At 50.3% G+C, this 14296-nt stretch overlaps 1 protein-coding gene across 1 annotated transcript in view; it reads right to left on the reverse strand.

Moving 5' to 3' along the window:
• SLC4A5 (solute carrier family 4 member 5) overlaps positions 1–14296 on the reverse strand; it is a 105457-nt gene that overhangs the window by 2411 nt on the left and 88750 nt on the right. The window contains exons 20-25 of the mRNA XM_032229450.1: positions 9765–9837; positions 9318–9386; positions 7906–8079; positions 5475–5636; positions 4177–4255; positions 3589–3656 (exon numbers count right to left, since the gene is read on the reverse strand). Of these exons, the coding sequence (XP_032085341.1) occupies positions 3589–3656; positions 4177–4255; positions 5475–5636; positions 7906–8079; positions 9318–9386; positions 9765–9837 (625 nt within the window). The remainder of the gene's footprint in view (positions 1–3588; positions 3657–4176; positions 4256–5474; positions 5637–7905; positions 8080–9317; positions 9387–9764; positions 9838–14296) is intronic.

Genomic DNA, 14296 nt, shown 5'->3' on the forward strand with positions numbered 1-14296 from the left:
CTAGCTGCAACTGCCCTAGGAATACCAATACCATCTTGAACAGCACTTATTTAATTCCATCTATTATAGTGCCTTGGTTTTTGGGCAAACAGGGATGCCCATTGCGCATAGGAAGACCTTCTGCTCCCCTCAACCACCTTGGACTCTTGGGACCTTTTTAGCCTTACCGGAGGAGGGAAAATTTTTAGGAATGCGGTGTGAATGGTATGTCTGATTGATGACTGTACCCACTTTTTTAACTTCATCACTGTTGTATTTTTTGTGTTTTAATTGACCTATGTGGGGAATGCATGGACGAGTGGCTGATTCGGAATGACTGATTCGAAGGGCCTGTCGGGAAACGCGAGGGCTATAGGGGTGGGTGGAGGGACTACGGACACGGGAGTGGGCTGGAGCATTAAAAACAGGGAGGGGCAGATATGGCGGGGACTTTAGGGCTGGCCATTACCGGGGAAGGAGGGCTCGCTACGTTACAGAGATCCCTCCTTCTGGCCCTACGAGTCCCACTCCAAGGCCAGATGGCGCGAGTAATCAGGACCCTGGTCTCAGGCTGCTGTCGCTAAATGCCAGGTCTGTAGTTCATAAGGCTCCCCTTGTCCGGGACCTAATTTTAGACGAGAGGGCAGACCTGGCATGTATTACTGAAACCTGGCTGGGCCCGGAGGGAGGAGTCCCCCTCGTAGAGATGTGCCCAGAGGGTTTTCAGGTGCTTCATCAGCCGTGATCCCAGGTAAGGGGTGGGGGTGTGGCTATTGTTATCCGAGAGTCTCTAGTACCTCGTAGGATCCCTGCTCCGGAGCTTGTCGGGTGTGAGTCCCTGCTGGTGAAGTTGGACCTCAAGGGTCAAGTGGGCTTGCTGTTAACGTACCTGCCTCCCAACAGCGTTGCCACAGCCCTCCCCTCGCTCCTCGAGTCAGTAGCTGAGCTGGCAATTGAGTTTCCCAGGCTCATGGTTCTGGGGGATTTCAATTTGCCTTCGCTCGGTGAACACTCTGATGGAGCGCAGGAGTTCATGGCTTCCATGGCAGCCATGGGCTTGACCCAAGTAATTCGGGGCCCGACTCACTCGGCGGGTCACATGCTCGACCTCGTATTCCTCTCGGAGCAGTGGAGTTGTGATCTTGGTTTGAGGGGTAGTGAGATCTTACCCTTGTCATGGTCGGACCACTACCTACTGAGGCTTGACTTTTGGAGACCAAACCCCCACTGTAGGGAGGAGGAACCGATTAGGTGGTTCCACCTCAGGCGACTTATGGACCCTTTGGGCTTTCAGACGGAGCTTGGCGTTGTTCCTGATACCCTCGCCCGCAGTCCGGCAGAGACTCTGGTTGCTGCTTGGAATTCAGCAGCGGCAGGGGCTCTTAACCGGATTGTGCCTTTACGGCCGATCCGAGGCAGTGGATCCAGGAGGGCTCCTTGGTTTACTGAGGAACTCCGGGAGATGAAGCGCCGAAAGAGACGCCTAGAGCAACGATGGAGATCCAGTAAGTCTGAGTCAGACCGAGCGCTTTTAACATCCAGCATCAGAGCTTACCTCCGGGCAATTAGGACGACTAAAAGAACACACATTGCCTCTCTGATTGCTTCCGCTGAGTCGCGCCCAGCCGCCTTGTTCAGGATAACCCGTTCCCTCCTAAATAGGAGGGATATGAGCGATCCTTTGCAAGGCAGAGCTGAGGATTACGTCCAATTCCTCGCGGATAAAGTTGCTCGGCTTCGGGCGGACCTGGACTCCAATTGCGCAGAGCCAGCTGAGGCACCAGGGGGGAATCTGGCAGGACATCACTGGATTGATTTTCAAGCTGTTACCTCTGAGGACGTGGACAAGGCCATGGGAGCTGTAAGTGCCTCCACATGTGTATTGGACCCGTGCCCCTCCTGGCTGGTCGCTAACAGCAGGGAGGTGACACGGGGCTGGATCCAGGCGGTTGTTACCGCCTCCCTTCGGGAGGGGTTCTTTCCCCCCGCTCTAAAGGCGGCGGTGGTGAGACCCCTTCTGAAGAAGCCATCTTTGGATCCAGCCGTTTTAAACAACTATCGTCCAGTCTCCAACCTCCCCTTTGTGGGGAAGGTTGTTGAGAAAGTGGTAGCCTTTCAGCTCCGGCGGTCCTTGGAGGAAACCAATTATCTAGATCCCTTCCAGTGGGGATTTAGGCCTGGCTACAGCATGGAAACCGCTTTGGTCGCATTGATCGATGATCTCTGGAGAGCCAGGGATGGAGGTTATGCCTCCGTCCTAGTGCTCCTTGACCTCTCAGCAGCTTTCGATACCATCGACCATGGTATCCTTCTGCGACAACTGCGGGAGGTGGGGGTGGGAGGCACTGTACTTCGGTGGTTCTCCTCTTACCTCTTGGACAGGTCGCAGTCGGTGTTGGTCGGAGGGCAGAGATCGACCCCTAGGCCCCTGACTTATGGGGTGCTGCAGGGTTCGGTCCTGTCCCCCCTCCTGTTTAATATCTACATGAAGCCGCTGGGTGAGATCATTCGACGGCACGGGATAAAATACCATCAGTATGCGGACGATACGCAGCTGTATCTGTCCGCCCCGTGCCAACTCAGTGAAGCGGTTGACGTGATGTGCCAGGGCCTCGAGGCTGTTAGGGACTGGATGGGGGTTAACAAGCTTGTTCTCAATCCAGATAAGACCGAGTGGCTAGTGTGTTTCCCTCCTACTAATTGGCCAAGTGTTCCATCTCTCAGGCTGGGGGGGTCAAACAGTACGCCCCTCAGACAGGGTTCGCAATTTGGGAGTCCTCCTGGACCCACAGCTGACTTTTGAACATCACTTGTCAGCTGTGACCAGGGGGGCATTTGCCCAGGTTCGCCTGGTGCACCAGTTGCATCCCTACCTGAGCCGGGAGGCCCTCACAACAGTTACTCGCGCCCTTGTGACCTCTAGACTGGACTACTGCAACGTGCTCTACATGGGGCAGCCCTTGAAGAGCATTCGGCGACTCCAGCTTGTCCAGAATGCAGCCGCGCGAGCGATCGTGGGTGCACCTTGGTTCACCCACGTAACACCTATCCTCCGCGAGCTGCACTGGCTGCCTATTGGTCTCCGGATACGCTTCAAGGCGCTAGTCGTCACTTATAAAGCCCTTCATGGTATTGGATCTGGGTACTTGAGAGACCGCCTGCTGCCAATTACCTCCACTAGACCGATTAGATCCCACAGATTAGGCCTCCTCCGAATTCCATCCACCGGCCAGTGTCGACTGGTGACTACCCGGAGGAGAGCCTTCTCTGTGGCTGCTCCGACCCTCTGGAACGAACTCCCCGTGGAGATTCGAACCCTCACCACCCTCCAGGCCTTCCGCAAAGCCCTTAAAACCTGGCTGTTCCGACAGGCCTGGGGCTAAAGAACCGTTGCCCCCGTCTCGAATGGTATGACTGCTGTGTGTTTTTAAACCATGCATTGTTTTGTGTCGTTTTTAATTTTGTCTGTATCCCCCCTTCCCTGGTTTGAGTTGTGAGCCGCCCTGAGTCCCCTTCGGGGGAAAAGGGCGGCATATAAATAAAATCAACATTCAACATTCAACATTTTGAGTTTCCTTCCTTTCGTGAACCGGCCGAGGGCACGTTCACCTGAACGTTTTCGTTAGAAGCCATCCTGGAACAGCTGGAACCAGAGGCATCTGCATCTAAAGGCAATGCTGCCAAAATGACAACATGCAACGAAATAAACATCTGATGCAAATACATAAGTCGGCACATTTTTGCATGCCCGTGACCAGAGGGTCTTTGGTTTTCAACTCTCCCATGGGTTTCCCTACGATTCGTGTGACTCATCATTGGGTAGAAGTTTTTAAGATTTCAGCCTGATTGGACGATGTACCACACAAAGGACTGATAGGAGCCTGCATGCTTGTTTGTTAGAAAACAAATTGGAATAGGTTAATTCTAGTATTGTTCTAAATCCTAGAGATGCCACGTAGAAGCAAGTTAGGATTAAGGTGGTGAATAAACATCAACTACCAACCAGATCAGTTAGTAATAAAGAATGCGGCCTCTGGGGGCCCAATTGCAGCATATCTGCAGGACAATCTCCAAGCCAGCACACAGTTTAGCTGCACTACCATGATTCTTGTGTGGAGAACAAATTTCCCACATTTCTTTATAGTTGTGGTTAGCAGTTCATTTAGTATCTTGGTAAAACTTGAGTGTCTTACTTACTGGAAATATAATGGATACTGTTTGGGGGTTGAGGCAAGGCAGGTTCCAGTGGGACTGCTATAATAGAGGGAAACTTGGGCTGGGGAAAAAGAAAGGGAAAAAAACAGTGAGCAACTTGGTGGACAGGCAGATTCAGATGGGGGAAGATCCTGGGGTTCTGAAGCAGAGGCCATCAGCCACGGAACGATATGGGTAGGCCAGGCGGAAGATGCCTATGCAGTTGCCTAGTCCAAATACTTTCTGTGATTAATCCAAAGATTGTGTGATTTAAGCTATTTCATCCAGTATTTGAGTACCACATACTCAGTAAAAATATTTATTACAAATACAGTAATTTCTAAATAAAGTGAAAGGTAAAGTTTCCTTTGAATCAGACTGGATGGGTCCATGTTGTTTTCTTGTTAAGAATTTTGTTGTGGCTTCCTTCCAGGACTTTCCCCCTGATTTTCTGGTGGTCTCCTGTCCAAATACTAATAAGGATTCACCCTCCCTAGTTTTTTCAAGATTAGCTGAAGATGGTTGCATGCCACCTGTTCAATATTGTGAACATTGGAGATGGGTGTGGACAAATAAGGCGGTACAGCTTTAGTTCAAACACTTTATTAATATCACTAGCTAACCGCAACTGCTTTAAACTGGGAACAAACAGAATAGAGATTTCCACGTCTGACAGCTCCTTAAATACCCCACTGTCAGATGGCTTAGCCAAACAGCGTCCAGGGCAGCTCCCTCCTCTGGCATGGAGCTGAATACATAACACCACTGTCTTGCACTGGCAATTCAAAGTGCAGGGTAATTGCAAAAACGAATTCTGGTGACAATTTATTTGAAACAAATGCATTACTTTATTTACTTCATTTATTCCAATAAGTGAAGTTTCAATTTTGCCAAGGCACTAACCTGCTCACTCTCTTGGAATACTGTGAGGCACACTAAGCCCCTTCTTTAGGACAGGGGTCTCCAACTTTTTGGCTTTGCGGACTGGTGGGGTGTGGGAGAGGAAATGGTTTTCTGTGAGTGGCAGGTGCATGTGCTCACAGCTCCATTTGCACAAGTGGAGCACAAGTGGAGCTTCACACACACTTGTGAGTGCCTGCCACTTGCGCAATCCCTTGCCTGCTGTTTGCACAACACACGGCTCAGGGGTTGGGGACCCCTGCTTTAAGGCACGAATGTTCTGTCCATCTGACACACTTCACTTGCTAGGCAGATGGCCAGGCCCTACGAATCAATTTCTCTATTGTCAGTAGTACATTGTTGTATAAAATCACCCTCCCTTCCCTGGGTTTCTAACACACCTCCTCAGGGTGCCCCTCCTCGGTTCTTCGGCCTTTCTTTTTCTTTTCTTTCTTCTTGTCATCCACCTTCTCTTTTTCAGGAATGATGTTATCAATCCAAGCCAGATCATGCTGGGAAAAGACAAAGTCCAACATCTTCCGGACTAAAATTAAGGCTAAAATCTGAAAGGTGAGAAACAAAATAAAAATAAGTATCTAAGGTCACAATTGGCTAGGCTGTAGCCATCACCCCCAAGCTGCTGCAAAGAGCAGGTGCCGGAAAGGAAGGGATTGTGTGGTGCACAGGAGAAACTGTACTCAAAACAAGACAGGAGTTGGCCTGGGAGCAAGAGAGGAAGCTTCCTCCTCATTGGTCATGCTGAGAGATCCCTGGCCTCTCCTGCAACCACCAACATGGACTATGGTGACATCTCCATATCCAGCCCAAAGGATTGCTTGCTGGGGAAAGGATATGGGCGCTTTAGTCTTTCATTCTTAACAGGTTTAGAAGAAGAGGACATTAGTCTATGGGAGGCAGCTCCAAAGGAGGCCTGACAGGCCTTTCCCGGCTAAGAGATTCTATTAAAAGGCACGGACTTTTCATGAAACAAATGGAGACCCCTTAAAACCAGAGCCTCCTGCAGTCTTGCAACAAGTCCTGCTTGTTAGAATAGCTGCACAAGGTTGCCACGAAGTCAGCAGCCTCTACAACAGTGGTCCCCAACCTTTCTGGCTTGGTGGGCTGGAAGGAAAGGGGGAGAGGGAAGAGAGGAAATGGTCCTGCACACGCTCTCATCCGCAGCTCCAGTTGTGCAAGCAGTGGGCATTCACCCACATGCATGAAACTCCATTTGTGCAAGCAGTGGGCGTGCCAGCCACTCGCGCAAATGGAGCTGCGTGTGCACTCGCCTGCCACTTGTGCCGCCAATTGGTTCCAAATGGGCCGTGACCAGGAGCGGGCTACAACTCAGAGATGGGGACCCCTGTTCTGCAAGAAAGCTGAGCTTTGCATTGCATCCCCTCAGCCAGGCGCCTCTGCAAAAAACAGACAGGTAAGTTGGGTGCTGCTGGGCCTGGAGCTGGATGAGGAGCAGGCCATGGCCTGCAAGTCCCTTAGGGTGGCTGGATGGGAAGTAGGTCTCAGCTTGCAGGCTACACCTGCCCTCCATGCACTGGCCACTTCTTTTGGCCAGGTTTAGGCTCTCTTGCCTGGCTGAGTGGCTAGCTTTGGAACAGGCCGAGGCTGGGAGAACCTGGAGGGATGGGGGGAGATGGAGGGGGAGGGTAAATGTTGCTGTCTCCCTGCAGTTGGTTATGAAGCTGAAGAAGGTTAGGACCATTTAGGCCATTTAGAAAGTTAGGGAGACATGATAGCAGTCTTCCAATATCTCAGGGGTTGCCCCAAAGAAGAGGGAGTCAAACTATTCTCCAAGGCACCTGAGGGCGGAACAAGAAGCAATGGGTGGAAACTAATCAAGGAGAGAAGCGACCTAGAACTAAGGAGGAATTTCCTGACAGTGAGAACAATTAATCGGGGGAACAGCTTGCCTCCAGAAGTTGTGAATGCACCAACACTGAAAGCCTTTAAGAAGGTGTTGGATAGCCATTTGTCTGGAATGGTATAGGGTTTCCTGCCTAGGCAGGGGGTTGGACTAGAAGACCTCCAAGGTCCCTTCCAACTCTGCTATTGTATTTTATTGTATTTCAGCAGCTGTAACCTTGAAAGTGGGTCGTAAGTACCCTTTAGAGGATCTGTTGAAACTTCATGTTTATAACCCATATTTTGTAAGCCTTACATTATGGATCCATAATGTGTCAGGAATTTCTAAAACGGGCTTTAGGAGCCACACAGTCCACTGTCAACTCTAAGGGTTGTCCTTCTCTCTGCAAAGTAGCTCTTGTTTTGTTTCGCTCTACTGGACTTGATGGAAGGTGGGAGACCTGCATTTCCCCAAGGAAAACTCGAGGAGAAGGCCTGCTTCTCCTATCCGCTGGTGGAGCACTACCCTCTACCACAGAGATCGGGCCAGAAAGTGGAAGCCCCATAATAACTTAAGAGTCATCATGGCCCTGGATAAGGAGTGGAGAGAAGCAAGTTCTGGTGGTCCTTTAGGTCAACCGGGGGCCGACGCTGGAAGAATCCCTGCTTCTCAATCCAAAAGCCAGAGATGAAGGCGCCTTAGAGACCATGTGGGGCCATGTTGAAAATGGTGAACTTTGAGCCCTCCCTCAATCACAGACTTCATAAATTTGGCTTCCTCTTTCTCAGCCTTCCTAGACTAGGAAGTAGCACCAACCTGCCTTGGGTTAGCTGGTATCCATAACCTTCAATCCTGCTTCAGGCTGCTGCTGATTGATTTAAGAATGGATCTCCACCAAAAGAACACATTGTTCGGACCAAGATTTATACGTGGCCCCAGAGCAAGTTTTGACACGATACGGAGGTGCCTACCATCACAGGGAAGATAATGGCTGCCACTGTGGATTTCAGGATCCAGAGGATGGCCAAGCAGATAATCTGAGTGGTAGTGAACAAATGGATTTTTCGAAGGGGCACATGACGTAGGTAGGCATAATCTGGTTGGTGTTTGGCCGGCATCAAGAAGAGTTTGCAGCGCTCCCAAAACTATTAAAAACCAATGAAACATTAATACTGGTTGCAGGGAAAAAGCACTGGAAAGAGGTAGAAGCAGATGTTATTGCCAGCTGTATCTAAGAAAGTGTATTAAAACAGGATTTTTACCAAGAATATCCCGGCTTAAAAAGTGCAACTGAAGTGTCAACCCACACAACACATATACAAAAAACACAGGCAGAGCTTTGATTGTGCTCTCCATTGTGGTTGCCATCCTGATCTTTTGCTCATGTCCCTGATCGCTATAATTCTTTCCTTGAGCAGATGATAATGCTAGAGAACCAACTTTTATAAGGAACTTAGCAGTCTCTGCTTTCTTACCCTGTTGTGTGGAGTTGAGGACGTGTACTGCAATGTCATTCCAGACATTGGGGCTTATTAGCTGGGAGGTATGGGGAGGAGCCCTCTCATGCACGCACAACGCATACCGACTCTACATTCTGCCCATGTCTCATCTGAATGGCCAACAAAGCTCCCTTCTCCATTCACTCTGTAGGACTGTAGTGCAACCAGCAGTGACCCTAAATGAGGGAAAAGTCTACATGGTGCATCTAATACCTACCATGACCAGTGTCTGGGTTTGTCTTGTGCCCTTGTTATTTCCAGCCCTGAACTTTTAGTTATACATCTTTGCACCTGGCTGCCCAAGTCAGGCTGTCAAATTGCCTTCCCAGTGTTGGAGGCTGTTGAGGCTTCAGTTCAACTCTGACAAAGTTGAGTGGCTCTGGGTTGGAGGGTCTCCAAGGTCTGGAGCCCTCCCATCCTGAACTCTGGATTGGGCAACAGTGCTCTGACAGAGAGAGAGAGAGAGAGAGTCGGTAGACAAAGTGGGGCTCCTCCTGGATTCATGGCTCCCGACTGAAGAGTAGGGATGGCAGCCATGGCCGGGAGAGGCTGTGGCACCTGTTCCTGGATCAGGAGGATCTGCTAATGGTTACTCCTTGTGGAGGGCGTAGCCAATGGCCTGGAAGGGCTGAAGAAAAGCGGCTACCAAGGCCAGGGCTAGATAAGCAGATTTTGACTCCTTCAAGTCAAAATATTGGTTGGTTTCTTGAAAGGGGCCTTGTGGCTCCTAAGGGTCCTTTCTGATTTTTTCTCACCTTCTTCCACCAGGCCTAATTAAAAAACAGGAAGAAGCCCAACCTGGCAAGGTGGCTCCTTGCATGGAAATGCAGTGGTGACTGATGGCACAAACGCAAAGCTCCCAGCTGAAGCCCCCGTGTCCATACCTGAATGCCATTGAGTGAGGCCACTCCCATGTAGAGGAAGATCCCGTACAGGACTGGCATGGGGATATACTGCAGCAGAGAAAGCAAGCAGCCAGGTAAAGGACACAGACACAAAGGTGCTTTTCAGAAATCAACTACTTAAAACTGCAATCTGATACAAGTAGTCCTCACTAATTTAGTGACTGTTGGAAGACACGTTTGCTTAATGATCAAAGGAGAAGTGAGGTCATAAATCCATTGTGGTCACAAGATTTCCAATTAGCAACCATGGCACTAAATGATCAAGTTGCCAATCCCAGTTGTGGTCACTAACTAAGGACTATCTGTACTGCACAGAATGAACTTTATTTTAAATAAATAGCTATTAATGTTGCCCGTCATTTCAGATGGTGGTTTAAAATTTCTGGGCCATTTCTAAATCCACATCATGAGGCTCAGATACTTTACCTTGAGAATAGGTGCCAGAAAGACCGAAATCCCAGTCAGAAGGAAGACAAGAATCCCCGTGACTCTCTGCTCCCTGTTAAAGATCAGAATAAAGAACTGGATTTCTGCCCTTGAGTGTCATGTTTACATATTTTATTAGATTCCCAGGTTTAACGACACCTTCCTGCATGCCTGATGTTGAAATACCACCCATCCCAATATTCCACAGCGTTTGTTCCAGATGAGCTGCAGAGTTCAGCCACAAAGAGCAAAAAACAAAGCTGCAGCGATACCTATTTTCACCCAATCCTTATGCTGCCCTGCCTGGGACCATCCATCTCTCTGCCTGGAGTCTCCAAACTGAAGTCGAAGAGACAAGGAGGCTGCCATCAATGCCTCTTTTTTTGGTGGGGGGAAAGCCCCCTACAGAGTGAAGGCAGTGAAGGAAAGCATGGCAGGGCTTGGCCTGGTGGTCTTCCTACCCCAGGGGCTGCTGCCTGTTAGCAGCCCTGAGAGAGATGGCTGTTATTGTGTCTGCTATTATCTGTGATTAGTTTTAATTTTATGTTAGCTGTTCCAAGTTGTTGTGAGACGAATAGCTATATAAATGGATTTAAATAAATAGCTAGTTCACCTTTTATAACTTTTAATAACTCAGCTGCAAATGGACCTAATACCTCTGCCTCCTAGTTTCCTCACATAAATGACTGAAAGTGTGCATTTAGTGTTTCCAGTAGTTTATATCACAAATCCAATGCACACATAAAATAAAAATGCCATTAGAAATTTAAAAAATGTATTTACAGAACATTCAGATTCCCTGTTTCAACAATTGTTCCCAAATTTCATAGCTTTCCTAATACTGGGGTGGGGCAGAGGTGGGTTGCTACCGGTTCGCACCAGTTTGGGCGAACCAGTAGTGGAAATTAGGACTGGGTTGCTGAACCAGTAGGGACGGCAGGCTGGCCCAGCCCCTGAACTGGTTCCCTGCCCCCCCCCTCCCATGCCGTTGCCTGCATGTGTTTTAGGCATTTTATAATGTTCTGTGCATGTTCAGAACAATTTATAGGCAACTGAGCATGCACAAGCAACAGGCGGCGGGCGTGAGCGCGAAGCAAACCAGCAGTAACGCCAGCAGCAAACCACTCCTGGGATGGGGAACACTATTCCAGAGAAAGGGGTCTTCGGTGCTCTCTGAGGTTGGTTGTTTTCTTGCAGATGTTTCATTGCCCAAACTAGGTAACATCATCAGTGTTAGTAGGGAGTGGGGTTTGCTCTCAAGGGTGTGTCCTAGTGGCTGCCCTATCAGTGTTGATGGAGAGGGGGGTGTCTTAGGGGTTCTTTGGTTAGGCTATTTTTACTTTTGGCTTGTTTGGCAGTTCCTTGACTGGGGCATTGTTTACTTGATGGTTGATCTGATGTCACTCTTGGCCATCCACTGTCCACTGCAGAACACAGGATTCTAGAGAAAGGACTCAACTGCAGCACAGGTGATGCCAACAATCACCTGGAATTGTTTGCAGTCCTAAAAGGAGCATTCAAAGCTATTGGAATTCCCACAGAGGTCCAAGAAAACATCAGATAAATGGAGGCAACATCTAGAAGCCAAAGTACTTCCACAAATACAACACAAATTGTATGTGTGCATGTGCGAGTTTGGAATGGCTGCTCCGCTTTTTCGTTCCGTTTCAATTCTGACGAAAAAGCGCTGGGAAATCCTTCAAACTGACTGCATAATCCTTCGGAAGTTCCCTGGGGATGACTGAGATCTGGGGGACTCAAAGAGACCAGGCACCTGGGGAGGTCGTCACTCCCAGACGATTCCGGATCATGCAACGCTCAGCAGCTGTTGAACGACCTATGCTGCTTCATGGCGGCGGCACGCTGGCGGCGTTTTTTATCGATTCTTGCCGCCTGCGATATCTCCTGACTTTGCCCGCCCGACCTGGTGAGCCTTTGGAGACTTTTTCGGACTACCATCACCCCGGAGGGGGGTGAACGACCTGTACGTCTGTCGAGGCTGGGCGAATTGTGTGGCTGGCTGTATTTGCCGCCGCCATGGCCCTTCCGGACATCCCCTCCCTCCCTCCTCCTTCTTTGCCTCGGCCCTTTCATCAGCGCTGCCTCCTCCTTTCTCCGTTTTTTGCGTGACTGGACTTTTCTTCTTGGCGAGTTCCTTCCTCAGCCCACCATCGCTGCTGTGGAGCCCTCTCCTGCTCCCCCTGCCTGGCATCTCTTCTATCTGGGCTTTCGAATATCTAGCCTTCTTCAACCATAACTCTAGGGCCCCTGGACTTGCTGTTTCAGCCCCAGTCGCTTTGATCATCGCCACCCGCCACTGTCCCTTGAATACCAGCTCGGACAGCACTTGTTTAATCCATCTTATTACAGTGCCTCGGACTTTGGATGAGTGGGGGCACTCATAGTGAGTAGGGAGGCCCTCTACCACCCTAAACTGCTCCGGACTTCTGGACCTTTCCAGGCCTACAGGAGAGGGGGAAGACGAGACACCCTCCTGTATGCCACCTGTGGACTATTGCTGGTTTTCAACCATTTAACCATTTCAAACTCTAAGAACTATTTGCACAACAACTAAGACCTGCGCGGACTTCTCTTGTATGTGGAATGCGTGTCGTATGTATGTTAATGAATGATCCCACTTTTTAAACTGTTTTTTAACTTTATGCTCTGTTTATTGTAATTTATTTTAGGGTTTAGTGGGGCATGCAGGTTGGGAATGATTGTTTAGTGTATATGAGGGGACCGAGAGTGCAGCCCCCTCCACTGAGTGCAGAAGCAGAAGTGGATGGGGGCCCGGACCCACCTCTCGGCCCGGAGTGCATGGGGTAAATGGCCTGCCGAGGAGAACGAGGGCCGTGGGAAGGGAGGAGGGGTCTACAGAAACAGGGACAGGCCAGAGCATCCCGGTTACGTTTGGGAGAGGCAGGTACGATGGGAGTTTCAGGGCTGGCCATTACCGGGGAAGGAGGGCTCGCTGTAACATAGCGTTCCGGCCCTGAAAACTCAACCCAAGGACCAGGTGGCAAGAGATGTCAGGGCCCTGGTCTCAGGTTGCTGCTGCTAAATGCCAGATCTGTGATTCAGAAAGCTCCCCTCATCCGGGACTTAATACTAGATGAGGGGGCAGATCTGGCATGTATTACTGAAACCCGGCTGGGCCATGAGGGAGGAGTCCCCCTCTAAGAAATGTGCCAGGAAGGGTTTCAGGTGCTGCACCAACCACGACACCAATGAAGGGGTGGGGGAGTGGCAGTTGTCATCCGGAAATCATTAGCGCCTCGTGGAATCCCTGCTCCGGAGACTATCAGGTGTGAGTCCCTTCTGGTGAAGCTGGACCTTGGGGGTCAAGTGGCTTTGTTGTTAACGTACCTACCTCCCAGCTGCGTTACAACAGCCCTGCCTTCGCTCCTGGAGTCAGTAGCCGGACTGGCGGTTGAGTTCCCCAGACTTATTGTACCGGGGGACTTTAACATGCCATCTCTCGGCGAACGCTCTGATGGGGCGCAGGAGTTCATGGCTTCCATGACAGCCATGGACTTGACCCAGGTAATTCAGGGTCTGACTCATACAGCGGGACACACTCTTGACCTTGTATTTCTCTCGGGGCAGTGGAGATGTGATCTGGAACTGAAGGGCATAGAGACCTTGCCCTTGTCATGGTCAGATCACTTCCTACTGAGGCTTGATTTTCAGAAACTACTCCCCCACTGCAGGGAGGTGGAACCGATTAAATGGTTCTGCCCTAGGCGCCTGATGGATCCCTTGAGATTTCAGACCGAGCTTGGGGAGATACCCGACTCCCTTGCCCACAATCCGACAGAGTCCTTGGTCGCTGCTTGGAACAGAGCAGTGACGGTGGCTCTGGATCGGATTGCGCCTTTGCGGCCTCTCCGCGGGCCCCTTGGTTTACCGAGGAACTCCGGGAGATGAAGTGCCAAAAGAGATGCCTAGAGCGACGCTGGAGGGCCAGTAAATCTGAATCTGATCGAACACAATTAAGAGCCTTTATTAGGACTTATCTAGTGGCGATTTGGGCGGCAAAATGTATGCATTTCTCCGCTCTCATTGCGTCCTGAGAATCCCGCCTGGCCGCCCTGTTTAGGATAACCCGCTCCCTCCTGAAAGGGAGGGATGCGGGTGAACCCTTGCAGGGAAGAGCCGAGGAATTTGTTCAGTTTCTGTCGGACAAAGTCGCTCAGATTCGGACGGACCTGGACTCCACTTGGACAGTACCTGCAGAGATGCCGAGAGTGGGCCTTGATCGGATTTCTTTCCAGCCTGTCACTCCTGAGGAAGTGGACAAGGCCATGGGAGCTGTGAGTGGCTCCACCTGTTTACTGGACCCGTGTCCCTCCTGGCTGGTTTCGACCAGCAGGGAGGTTACACGAGGCTGGCTCCAGAGGATTGTTAATACCTCTCTACAGGAGGGATCTTTCCCGCTGCCCTTAAAGGACGCGGTGGTAAGACCCCTCCTTAAGAAGCCTTCTCTTGATCCAGCTATCCTTAAAAATTACCGTCCAGTCTCCAATCTC

The sequence above is a fragment of the Thamnophis elegans genome, chromosome 13, assembly GCF_009769535.1.
Source record: "Thamnophis elegans isolate rThaEle1 chromosome 13, rThaEle1.pri, whole genome shotgun sequence".
Taxonomy (NCBI): Eukaryota; Metazoa; Chordata; class Lepidosauria; order Squamata; family Colubridae; genus Thamnophis; species Thamnophis elegans.